The sequence below is a fragment of the Eublepharis macularius genome, chromosome 14, assembly GCF_028583425.1.
Source record: "Eublepharis macularius isolate TG4126 chromosome 14, MPM_Emac_v1.0, whole genome shotgun sequence".
Lineage (NCBI taxonomy): Eukaryota > Metazoa > Chordata > Lepidosauria > Squamata > Eublepharidae > Eublepharis > Eublepharis macularius.
Window position 1 is genome coordinate 62604628 of NC_072803.1, and position 21282 is coordinate 62625909.

The 21282-nt window shown below is 45.7% G+C and overlaps 1 protein-coding gene across 2 annotated transcripts in view; it reads right to left on the reverse strand.

Moving 5' to 3' along the window:
• Window positions 1–4003: 4003 nt before the first annotated feature.
• MED27 (mediator complex subunit 27) overlaps window positions 4004–21282 on the reverse strand; it is a 219403-nt gene continuing 202124 nt past the window's right edge. For both annotated transcript variants that reach the window (XM_054997908.1, XM_054997907.1), the window contains 2 exons: window positions 10183–10260; window positions 4004–4535 (listed from right to left, as the gene is read on the reverse strand). In XM_054997908.1, the coding sequence (XP_054853883.1) occupies window positions 4401–4535; window positions 10183–10260 (213 nt within the window). In that variant the 3' untranslated portion in view covers window positions 4004–4400. The remainder of the gene's footprint in view (window positions 4536–10182; window positions 10261–21282) is intronic.

The following is a 21282-nucleotide window of genomic DNA, read 5'->3' on the forward strand; positions in this document are numbered from 1 at the left end:
GGAAGCAGCAAGTCACCACCCCTCTGACTCTTGCATCGGATCTAGCCTTGTTTTCTGCAGCTCCTTGGACCGGCCCTGGACTCTGCCCTTGCCCAGCCCTGGAACTTGCATACGGATGACTCTCGGAACCCCGGACCTTGCATTTCAGACTGCCCCTCGGACCAGGCTACCACGGGCTGTTGGACTCTGTGCTTTTGACCTAGGACTGGACTTTGACTACACTGCTGGAACTAGCCCCTTGCCTGAGCCCGTCACGCTCTGGGAACATGGACGGCTTTGCTCTGGCCTGGCACTCGAAAATAGCTCTATAAAATGGTATTGCAATATTGGCTGTTTTCAATTTTCAGTTCCTTTCCTAATCATCTCCAGCATGGAGTTTGCCTTTTTAACGGCTGCCACATACCAAGTTGACATTTTCACTGAGCTATCTACTATGACCCCAAGGTCTATTTCCCTCTCAGTTTCAGCAAGTTCAGATTGTTTTGTTCCATTGTGCATCAACTTACCTACACTTGCTACATTGTTGCCCATTCATCTAATTTAGAGAGATCCTCCAGCAGCTTTCGATTTTCACCACCTTGAACAATTTTGTGTCATCAGCAAACTTGGCCACTACACACTACACACTTCACCCCCCAATTTGAAGTCATTTATGAACAAATTAAATAGTACAGGTATCAATATTAATCCTTGGAGCACCCCCACTACTTGCTTCCCTCCACTGCAATTATCACCCATTTATTCATTCTCTGTTTCCGGTTGTTTAACCAATTTTTAATGTGGAAGAGGCCCTGTGCTCTTAACGCTTGATTGTGCTGAATTTATTGGGGAGTCTTTGGTGAGGTTATCTTTTAGAACTGCAAATGAGACACGGTTCTGGAACTAGGCCAGTGGTGAGAGCGTTTCAGAGCAAAAGGGAGAGGTGGGGAAAGGGTTAAGCACCTCTTCTCTTTGCTCTGCTTCTTACCCACTTGCCCTGCCCTTCCTCTTAAGGGGAAAGGGCAGCTGGATGCTTGGACACCCAAGTTCCAGGCATTTGTTTTTCCAGCAGGGAGAGAGGGCTCACTGACAATGTGAGAAAACAGGGCTGCGTTTACCGGTAACTGTTGTTCATCTAGTCTCTTCTGTGCAGGCACACATTGGCACTTTGCAGGCACAGGCCAGTCACTGGAGAAGATTCTCTAGCTCTCAAGCAGTAGGGAGTGAACCCCCCGTTCAATGCGCATGCATGGAGCTTTTCCTGCCGAATGCAGCATTACTAGGTGAAGCAACCCTTGTCCCTCAGTTCCCCTAAGCCACCAGAAGTCAAACTTGACACACTCTCAGGGTAGGAGGGAGGGAATGCGCGCCAGTACAGAAAATACTAGACGAACAACAGTTACAGGTAAGTGCAACCCTGTTTTTGTCATTGGTCTTTTGTGCAGTCCCACACTGGGAGTAGAGCAAACTACTCACTGATGGAGGAGAGTGTGAGATGTCTAGTTGAAAAATGAATGAAGGACGGCCATCCCAATGGCAGCATCACTTCTAGCATCCGTGTCTATGGAATAGTGTTGGATGGAAGTGTCTGCCGAGGACCAGGTAGTGGGCTTGGCAGATGTCTCACAGAGGGGTTCCCTGGAGGAAGGTTGCCGACGAAGACTGTGCTCTGGTGGAGTGGGCCTTGGTTATCACTGGACAAGGAACCTTGGCCTGGGTGTAGTACCTTCTGATTGCAGCAACTACCCATCTAGAAAGAGACTAGTTAGTGGTGGGGAGGCCCTTGAGTGAGCCTGAGTAGAAGAAAAACAAGAGCCTTAGACCTTCTAAAAGACCTTGTTCTATCTAAATATAATAATGCTCTCTTCACATCCAACTTATGCAGAGAGCGTTCTGAGTCAGAAGTCAGAGGGAGGAAGAGCACGGACAAGACTACCCTTTAAGTGGAATCTAGAGACTACCTTGGGAAGGAACTCTGGGCTTGGATACAGTTTGACCTTTTCAGGGAAAAACTGAGCAAAAGGAGGGTCTATATGCAGGGCGGTCACCTCTCCTACAAGAGGGAATAGTAATGAGGAAGGCCACCTTCCAGGAAAGTAGAGAAAGGTCACAGCGTTCCATTGGTTCGAAAGGTGGCAGCATAAGCTGTGCCAATAAAAATTACAGACTCCACTGAGGTACAGGAGGCATTCTAGGGCGGAAAGGGTTAATGACCTCTTTGAGGAATTGCTTAGAAGCCTGATGCGAGAACACCGTCTTGCCATCTATGGTTTCATGGAGGGCAGAGATAGCCACCGGGCGGATTCCAATGGAAGAGGCGGCTAATTCCTGTTTCAACAGAGATAACAAATACTCAGAAGCGAGCATTAGCAGGCAAGAAAACTGAGAAAATGTCGTGTGCGCTATCCAGTCAGTAATGTGGTTCCCAGGGCTTTTTTTCTGGGAAAAGAGGTGGTGGAACTCAGTGGGTTGTCCTCAGAGAAAATGGTCACATGGCTGGTGGCCCCGCCCCCCTGATCTCCAGACAGAGGGGAGTTGAGATTGCCCTCTGCGCCGCTCAGCGGCGCAGAGGGCAATCTCAACTCCCCTCTGTCTGGAGATCAGGGGGGCGGGGCCACCAGCCATGTGACCATTTTCAAGAGGTTCCGGAACTCCGTTCCCCCACGTTCCCCCTGAAAAAAAGCCCTGGTGGTTCCACTTATGTCGGTAGGAGGATCTAGTGGAGGGCTTATGTGCGTTTAATGTGAACTCCCTGGAGAAGGAAGAGGCATGGGAAATAGGAGCCAAGCCTTGAGTTTGAGGACGGATACATTGTGGTGGGATCCTGCCCAGATGACTATCATTTTCACAGATATACTGCAGCCATGTGGAACACCTCCCCAGAAAGAGAGACAGAGAAGTCCCACCTACATTAGTGGGGTTTGCTTCCAAGGGAACATAGCACCACAGCCTCCAAACTAGAACTTCTTCTGCAAGTGTAGGTCTGCTCTCAAGACACCGGCAAGTTCTGCACTGCTTATTTCCTGCACGCTTCAGACACTGGCAGAACTGACTAAGATCTTGAGCAAAAGAAGAAAAACTTGCATCTTCCCTCCCAAGGTACCGATAAGGTTGCTGCCAACTCTGCCTAGAGGCAAAGGGACCAGGGGAGAATTGCCCACACCGTGTTGGAGTCCACAATTCTAGCAGACCTTATACTCAGCCTGCTCCGCTGAGTCACTTTTAAGACCAAAATAGTCACTTGTTTTAGCAATGATGTCACAGTGGCCTCTCCCCATCCCAACGTAGAGCTTCTCCAAAGTATTTTGTTGCTCCAAGCAAGCTACACTGAACTCTTCCTGCAATGGAGTGCCACCAGCCAGGTCCAAGCCAAGCTTCCATGGCAATGGCTCAGAGGCTTGGCTTGGTCCTGGTTGGCAGGAGTGTGGGCCCTGGAAGGGATATCTGTTGTCCCCCCTACACAGCTGATGGCTGGGAGCAAGGGGAGCCCCTATGGAGCATCCACACCACTCTTGTTGAGATACCCCAAACTAGTAGCACTGAGCTTTTGAGGGGAGCTTTCTTCCGGCCCTGAAACAAAGAAACAAAAGGCAGGCTTTATAACAAGTGGCTGTGTCCTTTCTTTTCTGCCTGGTGCTTCTCCTTCTGCAGGCTTCCCTCCTGATCCTTCATTATTTAGCTGACTCAACAGCATGCTGAAAGTGGCTTGCAACCCTTTCCCCTACGGGTGGGATGAGCAGGGCTATTTCTGCAGCACTTGAAGTGCTAAGTTGGGGCCAGGGAAGCCCTTGCCTTGAACGAGTGAGCCTTTCTGGGGCCTGCCCCAAAAGCACAATCCACCTTCCAAAAGCATTCGTTTTGAAATTTCAGGCTTAACCAACATTGCGACTTTGTCCAAAATAAAAAGCAGAGATGAGCACACGAGCAGAAGAAAAATGTACTGTCAATTCTAACTTTCAAAGCATCCGTTTTTAGAAATAAAGATAACGTAGTGAAAAAAAACCCACCCACACACACAGTGACACCTGAGTTGAATGTTGATTTTTATTCATATTTTACAAAAAGATGATGTTGAAAATAATATGCTGGCAATAGCTATAATGTACATCCCATTGAAAACTATCTAATATTTATGGCCAACGGTGATAAAGGATGATCCCAAAGGATAAACTTCTGTATTTGATGTCCAGGGTTTCCAGAGAGGCCTATGCCCCACTCAACCCCCTTTTGTCCTCTTCTGCTTTGCTGAACTGAACCAGCCACACAGAGCCTTTCAGAACGGCGCGTCACCCAGCACTCTTTTTTGACTTGCATAAAACTGAACTTGGTAAAGGAGGCAACACCAACTCAGAAGTGCAGCAGAGGAGTGAGATGCCCGTCTGATTCGTGATCCATCCTGACATCTGGTCCCTCCAAGTAGGTTACTGCCTACATGTGTCATGGAAGGCTTCCAGGGTTCGAAAATCCCGCCATGTGGGTGGCAGACCATCCTGCAGAAACTTTCCGCAGCGTTGGCATGGAGCTTGGAACAGCTTTATGTAACTCCTTAACCAGGTCTAAAAAAGAAGCAGGGAGGGGAACAAGAAAACACAAACACGGGTGAGGAGATTAAATCCAAACATTCCCAAAGTTATGGCTCCTGTCGAATGCAATGATGCCGAGGCCGAGGGATGTCCCTTGGCTTGAGCCCAGAGAACAGACTGGAGAAAGAGAAGCACACAGAAAACCACAAGGTAACTGGAAAGCTGACAGGCCATTCTATCATGGGAGACCTCCTTTCCCCACGGTCTCCAGGGAAAGCCACATGAATAGCTATCCTTGCAGCAGCAAGCAGGGATTTGCAGCTCAAGGGTCATCATGGGCTACTGCAACTCCCCTGCTGCTAAAATGAACTCGAATCCCAGTGGAGAATTCATTTCCAAGAGCAGCCTCGTCCAGACAAGATGCTGGAGCCTGCTTCTTGAGTATGAGTTCAAGAGCCAGCATCCAGAGAGGTGAAACTACCGTGCCATTATACTGTAGGCAAAGCTTCCCAAACACTTTCAGTTGTGGAGCCCCTACAGAGCCCTGAAAATATGGCAGAGCTCCAAAATACTGTAATTTTTAATTCAATATGTGCCCAAATAGACATACCTTTGGAATTCTATTTTTGTATTTTTTTTTGCATATTACTTACAAATTCTCCACCCACGCCCCCAGAAAACTATCAGAAAATTAGTAACAAAATAATAGGGTTGTTATTATTGGAGATACATTTTTTTCATATTTTATGGGAAGACTGTGCTTGTTTCTTTCCTTCAAAAATCCACAGTATCAGGAACGATACTGGAAATACGGATTTTTGCATCAAGTGCAGCATCAAGACTATCCAGGGCCAACACCACAACCAGCCCCCTCCTCCCCTTTCACACATATTCTGGAGGGCTGGCGTCATAGTCCAGAGCAGCAAAAGCAGAGAAAGATCATTACAAGCGTTTGCTGCCTTCTACACTAAAGCCAGAGAGGGGAGAACAGAAGAGCAGCTGTGCAGGAGCACCCATCTAGTCCAGCATCCTGCTTCACACACTGGGCACCTTTAGAAGGGGCTGCCGTGCCAGACGCCCACGCCTTCCCGCTCGCCTGGCTCAGTGCCGGCTCCTGCGGTGGGAGGCGTGAATGCCCCAAACTCCCAGGTTCTTCCTTGCAGCAGCAGCTCTGATCCGGGGGCACTGTGAACAGTAGCTCCACGTGCCTCTGTTTCCTTGGCTGCTTGCATCGTTCGAGCAATCTCTGCATTGGAGAAGGTGAGTGCCGGTGGCTAAGCCTTCCCTGGGCAAGAGCATTCTTGAGAGGGGCTGGTAACTGGGAAAGTAGAGGCAGAGAGCTTCCCATCTTCCTTGCTGCTAACATAAAGCGAGCTCTCTATGCAGTGGGGCAGGCTTTTGCCCACAGAGCACACTCTGGGAAACCCTGTTGTAGCATTTCTAGGCCCACTTTCAACAAACGCCCTTTCTAACACGTGTCTTAAGACAAGTTGTTTAGTCAAGGATGTACTCCTTCCACTGCCAAAAGTGGAAACTCCTGATCGGACAGGAGCTCAACAAAGGAAGGAGGGTTGCAGGTTCCGGGACAGGTCAGGCTTGCCTGGAGGCGAGAGCCCCTCTCGACCACTCCCTGCCCACCTAGTCTCAGACAAGGCAGGCATTATTAACCAATTCCACTGTCTGGGCAAGAGGATATGGGAGGAGGCTGACTTCCAGGTATGGAGAATCTAAAGCATTTAGGGCTCCAAGTCAAACCCAGCATTTTATCAGAATTCAAAAGCATTTGTTTCTAGGATCAGGCTCTACAAGGATGCAGGACTGCATCCTGGAAATTTTCAGCACTGCTTGGCTGTTGTGATAAAAGTCTGAGTTTTCCAGTATCTGTAGCCCAGGAGACCCAGTGGGACTGGTGGCTAGCTCAGCAACTGACTACGAACTTTGACCCCGAAGATCTAATTCCAGTTGTGGAGACTGAATTTAGCACCCTGGCATGAGATTTGGGGGGGGGGGGCTTTCCCTTACAGAAGATTACAGCCCTGTGCCCTAACCCCCTGGGCAGCCTGCCTCACACATACACTCTAGGAAAACCTTGCTCTCTGAGAACAACCACATACCATGTGTGAAAACATTCAAAATATCCAATTAAATTAAATTATGCACTGTTTATTTCCCTCACACTTTAGGCAATGTATGCTGTGTAGGGGTGCGCAATCTGGGATCTCAGAGAATCCTGGAACGGGAGAATCCTGGACTGAATCCAGGGATCTGGACTCTGCGGGGCTGGCTTTATTCAGCTGCAGGCAGTGGTGCAGTGGCGACTGAGGGGGCTGCCAGCGGTGTGAGCAAGAGGGCAGCAGTGCGAAGCGGCAGGAGAGCAGTGCAAGGCTGGCAGGGACACGGAGTGGCAGCTAAGGGTGGATTCCTATCCCATCCTGCCCCTCCACCCCAGCCCCAGCGCCAAAAGAACCCTTCAAGCCGCTGCCGGCTGCCTTTTAAACTCAGTGGCTCCAGCAAGCCTCACCCCCCACCTCCACTTCCGTGTGGGATTCTCCACTTTTACTTAGGGGTTCTCTGGTTGGATGCTAGTTCCCCCTCCTTCACTCTGGCTCTGTTGGACTTTGGGACTTACATTTGGAAATGGCTTTTGGCCAGGGGTTGCTTTTAAGGTTTCCTTTGGCTGGAAAGCCTTGGAAATATTGCCCCCATAGGAAACAATGGAAAGTGACTTGGGAACAGCTTGCTCAGGGGCCCACAGAATTGGACCTCGGGGGCCAATCTTCCTGAAACTTGGAGGCCTTTAGTGGACAGGATGGAGCAGGCTCCTTGCAAATTTGGTGTCGTTTGCTTGAAAAATGACACCCCCAACCTCCAGGATAGACTCCCCCATAGGGGATAATGGCTGGATGAATTCGGGATTCTCTAACCAGATTGGAGAATCTGTCTTGGATTTCAGGGATACTGAATTTTTTTGGTGCACACTCCGAATTCTCAGGTGGTCTTCCATCCAAGCACTAACCATGCCCAACCCTGCTAAGCTTCAGGGGTGCTAAGATCAGGCACACCCCTAATGCTATGCTCGTCATACAAATGTGTTGCTAACCAGAAAGTGTTTCTTGTGAAATTGTGAATAGTATGTGTATAAAATGTCGCTCTGGGAGAAGAAACTTGAAGAAGTGCCTCCGACCATATCGTTCAGTGCATCGGTTAAGGTCTGCCTCCTAAGCCCGGCTTCCTATGCCCCGCTTCAGTGGTGAGTGGATGGCAATCAGAGAAAAGGCTTTTATTGTGGTGCACCCTGTCAGCGGCTGGTTTTTTGGTCTACATTTTTCATGCTGGGCTGGGTTTGAATAGAAAGGTGGCATAATATTTTTCTAAGAAAATAAGCAAACGAAGGGCTGGTTATTTGTATGCCCAAATGACAGTTGCCACCCTCGTGAACGGAGCCCGCAGAGTTCCAGCAGCTTTTAAGGAGGAAAATGACACGGAAGGGGCCTTCAATGCAGTCGTGCGCCATGCCTCCCAGCCAGGAAAGAATGGCACCAAGTGCTCCCCTTACACAGTCACCCCTTCCTGCGTCTTACCATAAGTGGCACGAGGCCTGGAAGGCTCTAATGCCTTTAGACCTGTCCCTCCACAGCTCCACTCTGTCTTGCTGCTCAGCTCAGTAAATAGTTGCAAAACTACTGCTGGCGACAGAATACCGCTTATATAAATAAATATTTTACTATGAACTGGAATGGCACCACTTAGCGCTTTGGACTTGCCTTGGGGACACCTGTCCGAAACGGTGGCCATCATTGGTTTGGTTGTTTCACTATACAAACAAATCTCCTTGTAGGAAAAATGTGTGAAGAGGCATGAAAGGCCAAATGCGATGTGTGATGGCTGCAGGCCCACTGGCTTAAATCCAAGGCTACCTCAATCACATATCATGCTAGGGGTGGAAGGACCAGATTTCTAGATAAGAAGAGCATCTTTCGAAACCCACCATTTCTTCTCTGTAAGTTGCTTTTCTCCCAGCCAAGCTCACTTCTGGTACTGGAGGTCAGCACAGAAGGAAAGCATCTTTGGAGAAAGCCAGTGGGAAAGACAGACTGAGGCACAGAAAGGTTTAGCCCCTCCCATCCACTTGCCCCTTTTTGGTCTAAACAGCATCCCCCCTTCCACTCCACATTGCATGTGACTGGAAAGGCCCATGCCTAAACCAATGCACCCAGCCCTCTTCCAACTGGAAGGTGAGGCAGGGTTACAGGGTAATTCTGTTCTTCAGCTCCATTTAAAGTCTGTTTTCTGCCCTCCGGCCTTAGGATGCAGCACGCAGGATAGGAAAGGAAAAAAGAAAGCTAAGCAAGGTGTTTCAAGGCAAAGGTTTTGCCCCTTAAGTAGGTCATTCGAATTGTCCTATGTAAGAAACAACATTATATAACTCAATTCCCAGCTCAAGGAGATCCGCAACTTTTAAAAAACCTCCAAGACAAGCAGATTTGTGCTGTGAAGGATGCTCATGAATCTTGTCATCTGAAGTCCGACTGAATTATGTCGATAAGAGAAAATTATTCTCTGAAGAAGAGGTCGGCTGTATATATGGAAACAAATCCTTCTGTCTTCATCTGAGCTTTCTCTCAATCTTGTGCTGTCAATAACTTTCCCCAAAAAAGAACTGCGGACTTCTCTAGGCCCTGAAGCCAGGGGGAGGGCACCAATAACCAGAGGACAGTACCGGCCAACCCCTGATGACTTGGGCTTCATTGGCCTTGGCTAACATCACTCATAATATAATATGAATGCTTGTGTTTTTTTAAAAAAGAAGAGGTAAATCAAGTCAAATTGTGTGCTTAAAACATTTTCTGGAAAAAGAAGGGATAAAAAAGGAAGTCGCCCTTTGTTCTTGTCTGGATAATTAAGACTTCAGTACGCTCTGTCAACCAGATTGCACACCTGACATGCAAAATGCCTACAGATATTGGCACTTGGGATGGACATCCTGACTTTGCTTTCCTAAAAGTTATCCGTGGTGCTTTAGCAAATCAATACCACCAACTCACGGCTTAGGCAACCTCCCTGCCCCGCCTCCCGCCCCAGTCTCTTTGCACATGAGTTTTCAGGCATGTCCTGAAATGTAGTTTGGGGGGTGGGGTATGCGAGATTGGTCCTGAAGACTGGCATCAGCTTGTCAATGCTATGAATAGCTGGCAGGTTCTTTAAGGCTAAGCAGACCCCTGCAAAGTAATTATTGCCTTGTTTACATGGAGGTCAGCTAAGTAAGCCCATGTGGGTCATTCAGCAACGCTTTTTGTTTTCGATTCATTAGGACATGCTTCAAACTTCGGGAGGAGGTGGGTTGTAAATTAATAAAAGAGATCTCGCCCTTGTCTCCTCACCTTTGTCTGTTTGCTGGCTGCCAGTGACCGACATTCCTTCAGCCTCTCTGGAGTGCTCCAGGAAAGCAAGCAGCTGTAGCTCTCCCTAAAGCGCCTCCCATCTCTAGTGCTCTCTCGGCCCATGCTTCCAACATCCCCCCTGCCATGGGGAGTTTTGCCAAACTCCCGGTTCCAACGTAACATCTTAATGACAAATAGTAATCGGCTGACTTTTCTGAGCCAGAATATAATCTGGACCAAACAGCATTTGGAACAAAATGGCTGGTTCCCCTAGCTGGGAGAACTGGAAGAAAACTTACCATAAAAGACCTGACCACCACATCTGGCATCTGGGGCAACTGGTAATGCAACAGGGCAGTAGTCGCGTGATCGGTTACCTGAGTAAAGGAAGAAGGAAATCTCACCTATTAATCTAGTAATTCAAAATGTCACTCAAGTGGCCACTGATGACTCTGCTCTTTTGTTATGGATCCCCTTGGCCTCCCCTCTGTAGTTGCACAACAAAATCAAAAGGCTTCAGCTTAGGAGGATATGTCTTCATGTGTTCCAATTACCTAAGGAAAGATTATTCAACTAGATTGTAAGACATCATCAGTCACCCTTATATCTCATAACTAAACATGGCTCCCTTCTGGGGGAATCAAGAAGTCTGCTGGCAACCCCCATGATACTAGGTGGTGGTGGTGGTGGTGGTGGTGGTGGTGAGACCTGGAGAAATGATCAAGTGATGCCACTTGTGGCTGTGAAACCAGAAGTGATGTCACCACAATGCTCTAAGATTTCCCTGACACTTTATGGTAAAAATCATAGAGACTGGGAAAATTCCTAGAGAATCACCTGGTGCAGTGATGTCACTTCTCCCCCAATCCCCCCTACCACTGTCCTATTAAGCAGCTGCAGGGGGATGGAGTTCCCGGGCTGGAGGTTGCCCATCATGGCAGACAACCTGGCCACCCTATTTGTAATTGACCAAAAGACTCCTCCCACACAAGAAATCATCCTAATGTATGTTCCAAAAGGCAAAGAATACTGACAGCAGCTGAGAATCCGATTACACAAGAGAGGGGACTTTTCAGTGGCAGCCCCACCTCAGGGAGGTGGGCCTAACCCCCTCGCTCTTGATCTTTATGAGGCAACTGAAGATGGTTTTGTTCAGGACAGCAGTCAATTAGTTTAGTATTTCTGCCTACTGGCAGTTTTAAATTGTGATTTTTATTCATGGCCTTTCATGATTTTTTTTAAAAAAATTAATGTTCTATTTACATTGTAGGCCTTCTTGAGTCCCGTAAGGTAGAAAGGTGCTTTAAATAAAATACATTTTTAAAAGGGAAAGAGGGGAGGAGTAAATCAGGCTATAAATTCTCAGCCCTGAGAATTTATAAAATTTACAGGAAGATTTGGGGAGGGCGTGATTTCCAAATCGCCTCCCTCTATGATTCCTTGCCAGCCCCTACATTGCAATAACAGTGATAACAATACTCCTATGCATACAAAGTGCTTTACCTACATTCTCCATGATGCATACCAAATCCTGTTAAGGTAATTCACCATTACCTACACTGCGGATAGGGGAGTTGAATCAGAGATGGCGATGGCTTGCTTAAGGTCACCTGAAGTGCAATCTTGAGCAGGTCCACCCAGAATCCTGCTCACATCTATTCAATGGGGCATTCCCAAGAGAGAAAGCTACAGTGCTAAGGAGATCATGGTTGGAGGAAGATTTCAGACAAATTTCTCAGCTCACGCTGTTAATCACTAAACTTCATCAGCTCAAAAAATTACAGTCCACATCTTTCCACCAAGACTCTTCATTTCTCTGTGTGAGAGATTTTACACACATGTGCACAAGAGTGCACACACACTCCCTAGTCCAGCAAAGGAAAGAAGGAATGCAAGCCCAAAAGAGATGCATTCCTGTAACAGAGACAGGAGCAAAATATTTATCTTCCATTTGCCCTTTGGATTGATGGTTCATTTTTCTTTCCAAGTGGTTGAATTAAGAGCACCAGAGAGACCTCAGTATTGCTGTTAGCATAGTTAGTAGCACTCGGGGAAAAGCAGCACACTGTATCATACTGAGAAAGCAATCACATTTTAGGGTATGGCAGCAATGAAGAAGGGATTAATTACTTCGTTCCCATGGCTGCCCTATAGAACTGCTATCATGAACTGCTACCTGTAAACTCTTTCAGTTTGTTCCCTCAGGTCCTGGGAGTTCGGAAAACCCCATGACCACCCCAGGTCTCCACATAGCCACATGGCGCCTTTTCCTTACCAAGTCCCAGGGGCACCAGCTTCTTTCTGTGTAGTAAACCACTGCCACCAACAAATCTGGAAGACTATCTCCTGCCAGACATGTTTCTACATCTTGCACTTTGTATCTATGTTGTATCTCCCCCGAAGAGACAGAAAGCAAACTTTACCCCCAAACAAGGAAGTCCCTCCTCTGTGCACCTTCCCAGCAGCCTCAACCGGTTCCTGGGAGCCCCAATTCCCCCTGACCTGTGAAGCTGAGAGAAACCCCTGGCCCACTGGCCTAAGGCGGAGGATTCCCCCTGTCACTGGAGGAATGAGGGCCGCGTTCCAGTGTAGTGTCCCATGCCAGGCTCTTACTTCCTCTGCCATCAGCCCCTCAGTGGTGCTCTTTTCAGACTCATTCAACCCGCCCGAGTCCCTGGTGAAGCCCCTGGCTGCCACCACTGCTGCAGCTTGCCTGCCTTCTCTGCCTGCCTCCCTCCTTCCTAGGCGGCTGGCACTACTTCCCTTGCTCTGCCCAGGAGCTGAATGGAGCCTAGATTACAAGATATGGAAGCAGCCCAGCTGGAGACCATACCAAGCACGGCTGGCAGGGGTGGCCCATGAGATAAGGTGGTGCCCCTGCACCCTTTGAAGAGAAAACCACCTGGGCCCTCACCTAGCCGATGACATTCAGACACCCACAGCCCCTTCTCGGACGGCAGGGCCGGTGTTCCGCTTGGGGAAGGGTGAAATTGCCCTTCCCTCCCCCCCTCTGGGTGCATAAATCCTAAATGCTATACTTATCCTAAACAATTAATACAATTAAGCTAGAAATTCTTGAAGTTGTAGCACTTGGTTCTCAGTGTTGGGACTTCTTTCCATTGCCTCTCAACATGTGGTAGAGGTTTATTCCTTCATGGCTTGAACCTCCCTAGCCAAAAGCTGAGAAGAGAGCTTCTTCCTCATGTCCCAAGAATTTATAATTTGCTCTTTGAGAATCCATTCCCTACCGGTGTCAGTCCTGGTCTTCTTACCTAAAGAAGAAAACACAGTCTAGCTCTTTACCTGTTCCTTTAGGTGTGACCATATAAGCAGAGGTATTAGAAGGTAGTTAGATGGTAAATCTTTTGTTTTACTCCAGCCAGAGCAGTTTGCATCTGTAAACAGTGAAGTGTTCCATGCTTCAGGCTAGGTGACTCATCCCCGGGCACCTTTCCTTTTTGCCAGCTAGGAACTTGTAGCCAGGTTAGGTTCCATTTCATAGGCAAAAAATCCACTCTACGGGCATGGAGGCGGTGAGAATCTCTGAGGCCCCCCAAGTCCCAAACGGCACACAGTTTTCAATAAAGACAAACGTTAAATTAGCACCCTTGAATTGTGTCTAGAAATACACAGGAATCCCTATCAACAACGACTGCACTTATATACCGCTCTTCTAGACACATTAATGGCCCATGCAGAGCAGTGAGCAAAGTCCGTGTTGTTATTATCCCCACAATACAGCTGGGGAGTTGGGCTGAGAGGAGTGGCTCAGCCTGGCCACTTAACCACTATGCTACAACCACTCTACCAAGCAAAGTGCTCCATGGCTGCAGAAGAAGTATACTTCCTGGCTTCTGGTGACAGTCTTGCATTTAAATATTTCAAGCAGTGGCTTTGGGCCCACATTATGCTCTTGATGTCGGGATCTTCTGTTGGCTTCTAGCTCCATTCCACTAGATTGGATTCTTAACCACTTTAAAAATATCACAAAGAACAGTTAAAGTTATGACACAATAAAAGTCAGAGCGCTGAAAGGGAGGACCACCAGGTCACTCACTTTGGCAGACTGTCTACTTTAAGCACTGTTGTGTCACAATAAACTTGAGAACTTGCACGCTGTTTTGTGTTACCTTGTTTGGTTCCAGTAAACAGCATGACAGGACTTATTAACACTGTATTCATTAGTGGTCATAAGAGCCACTGTTGACTGAATATGATTTTAGAATATACATTCGCTGTACCCTGCTATGAGCTGCAAAGGAGCCACCGACTGCTGACTGAAGCTCACCAGCAGTTTGCATGGCCTTCCCACCTCAAGCAGATTCCAGATAGATAGTCCTGGTAGTCTGTTTCAGTGAAATAACAAGAACAACAACAACAACAACAATAGTAATTTGTATGCAAAGAGTCCCACTGAACTTGAATCATTGCTTAATATAGTGAAAATGTACAGTGATGATAGTTAAATGAAATTTGGCTTAGATAAATGCGCAGTATTCTCCAAGCGACATGGAAAAGTAAAAAATATTAACGGACTAGAACTTGAAAATGGTGACATTATGACATCATTATCAAATAACAAAAATTATAAATATCTTGGAATATTATTATTAAATAACATCCTGCATGTGAAAGTAAAAGAAATGACTCAGAAAGAATACATCAAGAGAGTATGAAAAACTCTGAAGTCAAAATTAAATGGTGGAAATACAATCAAGGCCATAAATACATGGGCGATTCCAGTGATCAGATATCCAGCTGGAATAATAGATTGGAGTCAAAGCGATTGAGAAAAATTGGATCGAAAAACGCAAAAACTAATGAACACGCATCACTCTTTACACCCGAAAAGTGATGTTGATAGGTTATATTTTCCACGAAAAATTGGTGGAAGAGGACTGTTACAAGTACATCAGGTAGTGGAAGAAGAAAAGAGAGGCCTGAATGATTACATCAGTAGTAGTACAGAAAAATTACTTCAGGCTGTGAAAACAGAGAACACATTAAAAATAACAGAAACAAAGGCTGAATACAAGAAGAAACAGTTTGAGAATAGATGAAATGGCTGGAAGAACAAACCCTTACATGGGCAACATCTAAAAAATATTGAAGGAAAAAGTGACAACAGCCTAACTTGGGCATGGTTGAAGATGGGTACAATCAAGAAAGAGACTGAAGGTCTGATCTTCGCAGCACAAGAACAAGCATTGCAAATGAATGTTATGAAAGCCAAAAGATGGAACTGTGTCCCACCTTATTTGTGTAAGCAGCAAAATTGCACAGACGGATTACAAAGCCAGACACGACAGGGCTGCAAAGCTGATTCATTGGTCATTGAGTAAAAAGTGTAACTGGCAAGAATTCATGGGAATATCAGGTGGAAAAGGTGCTAGAAAATTATCCAGTCAAGATCTTATGGGATTTTAGAATACAAACTGATCGACACCTTGAACATAACACACCAGACATAATGGTTGTGGAAAAAATTTAAAAAGTTTGGATAACTGACATTGCAATTCCGGGGGATGCCAGAGTCGAAAAAAAAGAACAAGAAAAAAATGATTAAATCTGGCAATAGAAACCACCCGACTATGGATGAAGAATACAACAGTAGTCCCCACTGTCATCGCGGCGCTGGGAACTATTTAGAAAAATTTTGCAACTTATATGGAAAAACTGCAGCTTTCTGATATAACACCTACAGAACTGCAAAAGATGGCGCTACTTGGAACAGTGCACATTTTACACTGATACCCGGCTGATACTGAGGTCTCTGGTGGAAACTTGTATCATCTCAGCAAGGCCAATCAATGATAACATGTGATCTTTATTTATTATTATTATTGTGTTGTGTGAAATTTGAATAACAACAACAACAATCGATCTATATACCACCCTTCAGGCCAACTTAACGCCCACTCAGAGCGGTTTACAAGGTATGTTATTATTATCCTCACAACAACAATCACCCTGTGAGGTGGGTGGGGCTGAGAGAGCTCTGAGAGAGCTGTGACCGACCCAAGGTCACCCAGCTGGCTTCGAGCAGAGGAGTGGGGAATCAAACATGGCTCTCCAGATTAGAGTCCCGCTGCTCTTAACCACTACACCGAACTGGCTCTCCAGCAGTGTCTTAAAAACTAACAACAGCATTGGCTTTAGTGAATCAGAGTTCACTTCTTCAGATGCACTGGTGTGTAAATCAATCAGGCCCAGTTTACATACACAAGCAGGCAACACCTACTTTACTGCAGAACTGGAAGTTCCATACCTCGAATACAAACAACCTTCTACCAATCTTTGCTGCAAGGAAAATAGTTATACGAGGGGTGTGAATAAATGTTGTCTTAAAGCTACTGTCAATACCACTAAGCCGATGATACGGCCAGGGCAATTTTAGGGTGGTGCTTGGCTCTACGGAGCAACTTATATATTGGTATGATGCCTAAGTCAGGAACCTGCAAGATGGGTAAAAAACCTTCAACCTGCCTAAATACAATTCTATCTTCTCCTTTCTCTAACTGTAACATTAATTTAGCTTAGCATAATTTCTATTAGGTACTTGTTTTTCCCCTTCAGAGCTTATTTGGATTCGTGCTTGTATAAAAGAGCAAACCGTTAACGACAGTTCCATTTCCCCAGTTCCATTTCCAATGAATTTGCTTTGTAAAAATGTTTCCAATAACAAAAAAATTAGCATTGAAGATGTGGTTGTGGGGGAGTCACTACAAGGGGGGGGGGGTGTATTGCCATTAACAGATTCAAATTCACTGGCTAGTTTGGACATAGCAACACATATGCTGTTCCCATTGTGATGTAAAACTAATGAGATTCCACAGGGAGATGAAAGCCATCCTCAGCACTGCCGGAACACTAATAATGTTTTTTGAACAAAAAGCACGTGATGGGTACCACAAGCTAGAGTGGGTAAAGAAAAGCGTTCCTGAAACAGATCAAAGGAGTGGCTAACACGAGGAGGAAGCAGCAACATACATTGTGAAGTTGCATTCAGCAAGGAGCTGGTAAAACCGGGGAGGGGAGGGGAACGTGGCTCTGTACCCAATTAGATTCTTGCAAATGCACGTGCTCTTCAACAAAGGAAAGAAGTTGCTAGAAGATCAGGCTGCCAAGCTTCATTAACAGGGCTACTATTTCACCCAAAGCAGAACAGATATGCACATGATCTGGAAGATGTCAAATTGTGGGAGCTGGGTTGGAATTTTTCTGGTGCATATTGTGACTGACAACTTGTAACGCTGCCTCGTTTCACTTACTAACCTCAGTCTTACAATTGCTGCTCATTTTAAGATTTTACCGTGCTATCTGAACTCCTTCCCTGAATCTTGTTTTGACTGGAAAGGGGAGCCCCAAAGGAGCACAGATTTTGATTACTGCCACGCTTGGGGTGGGAATCTCTTTTGGGAAACCTGCCTTTGACACCAAGCCATCACATTCCACTTACACGTCTACATTTTCTAGTGGATGGGTAACATTTTGTACTGATCCGCAGGGCTGATTGTATCTGAACAAATCTGCAATTAGCAACAGAGCCACAAAGCAAATGGAACTCTACCTGCCTCTGCTCTGCTAACTGGAACACGTGACATGCTTTCTTAGATTTTCCTCATATCAGCCATTTTTCCAAAGAGCGCACCAGGGCTCAACATTTTAACTGATTACTAATGCAATGAATGAATTAAACATTTAATTGCACATTAGAGTTCCCTCACCCCCTTTGACAGTCCTGGCAAAAAGCAAAGACAGCGGGACTCCTGGAGGATCCGATATTCTTCAGGACATAAATGAACTGGGTCGTCTGTCTGGTCCAACATTATTTTCAGTTGTGTTCAGAGAGTAACTTCTGAGAAACACAAAATCAGGGCACGACAGTGCTGCACATCCTATTGTCTGTTCCTAGCCCCTAGTAATCAAAGGTATGCTACCTGTGAACATGGAGGATCCATCCTTTGGAATCATGGCTAACAACCACAGACACCCCATTAACACTTCTAATCCTTTTGGAAGCCATCCGAATTAACTGTGATCTCTGTATCTTTGGGCAATTATTTCCATACATTGATTATGAGCTACAAAAAGCAGTACTTTGTTTTGTAACCGATAGTGCTCTGCTGAAATCAATGTCATGATTAAATCAATGATCATCCCCAATAACAGAATTTGAAGTGATCATTCTTGTGCTGCCCTACAGCAGGGAATTAATTTGAAGCTCCAAATTTGATGAAGGAATGATTCAAGACATTAACCACGAGGGACAGACGGTTTAGTAAACTGTTCCTTCTATTCAGGTTCTATAAACTGTATGCCTCACAGAGGTTTTGCGGCATGCTTACTTACACAGCAATCCAAAGCAGAGTTGCAACCTCCTAAGTTCACTGAAATCAGTGAGCTTAGAAGGGTGAATCTTTTTTTACGACTGCACTGTTAATCAACCGAGCAACTTTTAAACACAAGTGACTTCCGTAAGAATAATTTGAGATGGGTAACCATGTTAGGTTTGTAGCAGCAAAGTAAAATGGGAGTGTAGTGGCACTTTAAAGGCATGTTCCAGCATGGTTGTTGGGTGATAAAGAGTTCATCCTGGTGGATGATAAATTGTGGGGTCCCGCACGGATCGATCCTGTCTCAGATGCTTTCTAAGATAAGTTATGTGCTCTCTAGCAGATGTTGTCCGGAGGTTTGGGGCTGGATGTCACCAGTATGCTGATGATACCCAGTCCTACCTTCTGCTTGATAAACAACCAAAAGCAGCTATCTTGTCCCCGGCCTGCTGCCTGGATGCAGTGGTGGAGTGGTTGAGGGGTAGTTGGCTGAAGTTAAACGCTTCAAAAACTGAGGTTATGTGGCTGGGGAGGACTTCAGCTATGGGGAATTTGTCACTCCCATTACTTGATGGAGTCCAGCTATCCACTGTGGACTCCATGAAGATTTTGGGGGTTTGGCTTAATTCTGTTTTCCATGGACAAACAGATGTCCATGGTGGCTAGAATGGTGCTTCCCCCATCTTCCCCAGACTTGACAGCTTTCCCCGTATCTATCTCAGTCTGACCTTGTCACAGTGATTTATGCAATGGTCACCTCTTGTTTGGACTACTGCAGCTCACTCTACATAAGGCTACACTTGAAGATGCACCAGAGACTCCAGGTGATCCACAATGCGGATGCTCGGTTGCTGACCAACTCACCATGGTCAGCTGAATGTTATTTTTATTATATAGCACCAATTCTGAGGCAGCTGCATTGGCTTCCAAATAGTCTCCAAATCCAATTCAAGGGTTGGTCCTTACCTTTAAACCCATTAATGATGTGGGACCCTCATACCTTCAGGTTCACTTCTCCCATTATGACCCCTCCCTTGTATGGTTTTATGTAATTTGTATTAAGTTGTATGTTTTGTTTGGATTTTATTGGATTTTTATGATGTTTTGTTGATTTTAACTGATGTAATTGATTATTGATGTGAACTGTTTTGAGCTATTAACTGAAGAGAAGTGGTAAAAAAACCAACCAACCAACCAACCAACCAACCAACCAACCAACCAACCAACCAACCAACCAATCAAATAAATAAATGGGCCTTTGTGAGTTGGCGCACTCTTCATCAGAAGCCAGTAGTATATCTCCGTTACATATTCTTTATCTACAGCTTTTGCCAACATTCCAGCCAATTTAAAAACGGAGTTTTAAGTCTCACCCAAGACTCATGTATCAGCTCCAAACTTTACAAATAACCAACATTTCTGTGAAAGTAAACCTATTCTAACAAGATGATATGTGAACCACATTATAGCTACCATGGCTAGCCAGTTCTTGTCCATTTCAAGGCATTGCCTTGTGGAAGAACTCACAATGGGCTTCCACAACACAGCTGACGGTTCTGCTTGTTTTAGGCTAAAAACACATACCATTTATAAAGTCCCTCATAAGAAGTATACCTTTTAAAAAAATACTACCTCCTTACTCTACTCTTTCAGCACTTGTTAGCAATAAAAGAGGTTTAAAAATGGCCTGATCCCAGTTTGTGGGGAGGAAACAAACTCCAGTTTGCCCTGGCACCATCGTTCCAATGCCACAGACAGCTGGTTTGATTCAAGGCTTTCAAAGCTACAAAATCTCCAACCACGCTCCCCTCACCAAGGGAACCGGGAAAAGGAAGGGAGCACAGCAACAAGCCCGTACTTGTCACCAATCGAGATTTGTTCATGTTGTCTGAATGCAGCCTAGGGAGCTTGCATCATTATGACAGTATCAGTCAATCATGTAATCTCGTAGATGTTATATGCTTGGACTTCCCAAACGCTTTTGACAAAATCCATCAAAGACTCCTGGGTAAACTCAGCAGTTACTGGATTAAAAGACTGAAATAAAGAAGAGGGAGCAAGTGGACAATCCTCTCAACAGAGGAAGGGTTTCCCAAAGATCTGAATTGGGACTGATGCTATTTGTTCACAGATTATATGGAGTCAGAGCTGAGCAGTGAGGTAGTCAAATTTGTGGACGGCACAAAATTATTCATTGTGATGAAAACCCAAGCAGACGGTGGAATTTCTTCACAGATAATCTCTTCAAACCAGGTAAATGGACAACAAAATGGAAAATGAGTAAGTAAATGTAAATCAGTGCATACTGAAGCAATATATTCCAAATTCACATATGTACTGAAGGGCCTTTACTAGTGATACCTAGCCTGGAAAGACCTTGGAATTATGGTGAATAATGAAAATAGCATCTTACTGAGCAGCACTGGTGAAAACTGCAAATTTCATGTGAGGGTGGATTGAAAATAAAACGGCCACTACCACGATGTTCTAACATAAATCTCTGGTGTGGCTTTATTTGGAATGCCATACACAGTTCTGAATCTTAAAAAAGACTGCATGGAAAGAGAAAAGGTGCTTAAAAAGGGCAACCAAAATAATCAAGGGGTCAGAGAGCCTTTATGAGGAAAAGGGTTTGAGCCTTTTATATTTGGGGAAACCGGTGAATGGGGAAGTCAGGCAAGGGTTTGTAACACTATGCCTGGCTTGGAGAAACAGACATTTCATAGAATCACAGAGTTGGAAGGGGCCATACAGACCATCTAGTCCAACCCCCTGCCCAGTGCAGGATCAGCCTGAAGCATCTCTGACAAGTATTCATCCAGCCTCTTCTTGAAAACTGCCAGTGAAGGGGAGCTCACCACCTCCCTAGGCAGCTGATTCCACTTTTGGAAACCCTTGCCACCCTAGGCAGCTGATTCCCCCTCTTACTAGAGTTTGAGAATAAAAGAAATGGATGGGCAGTAAATTCAAAACAGAACAAAAAGTGCTCCTTTTGCACAGTTTGACTCATGAAGCTTGATGTTGCCAAATGTGGTTGCTGGCTGAGATGGTGTTCAAAAGAGG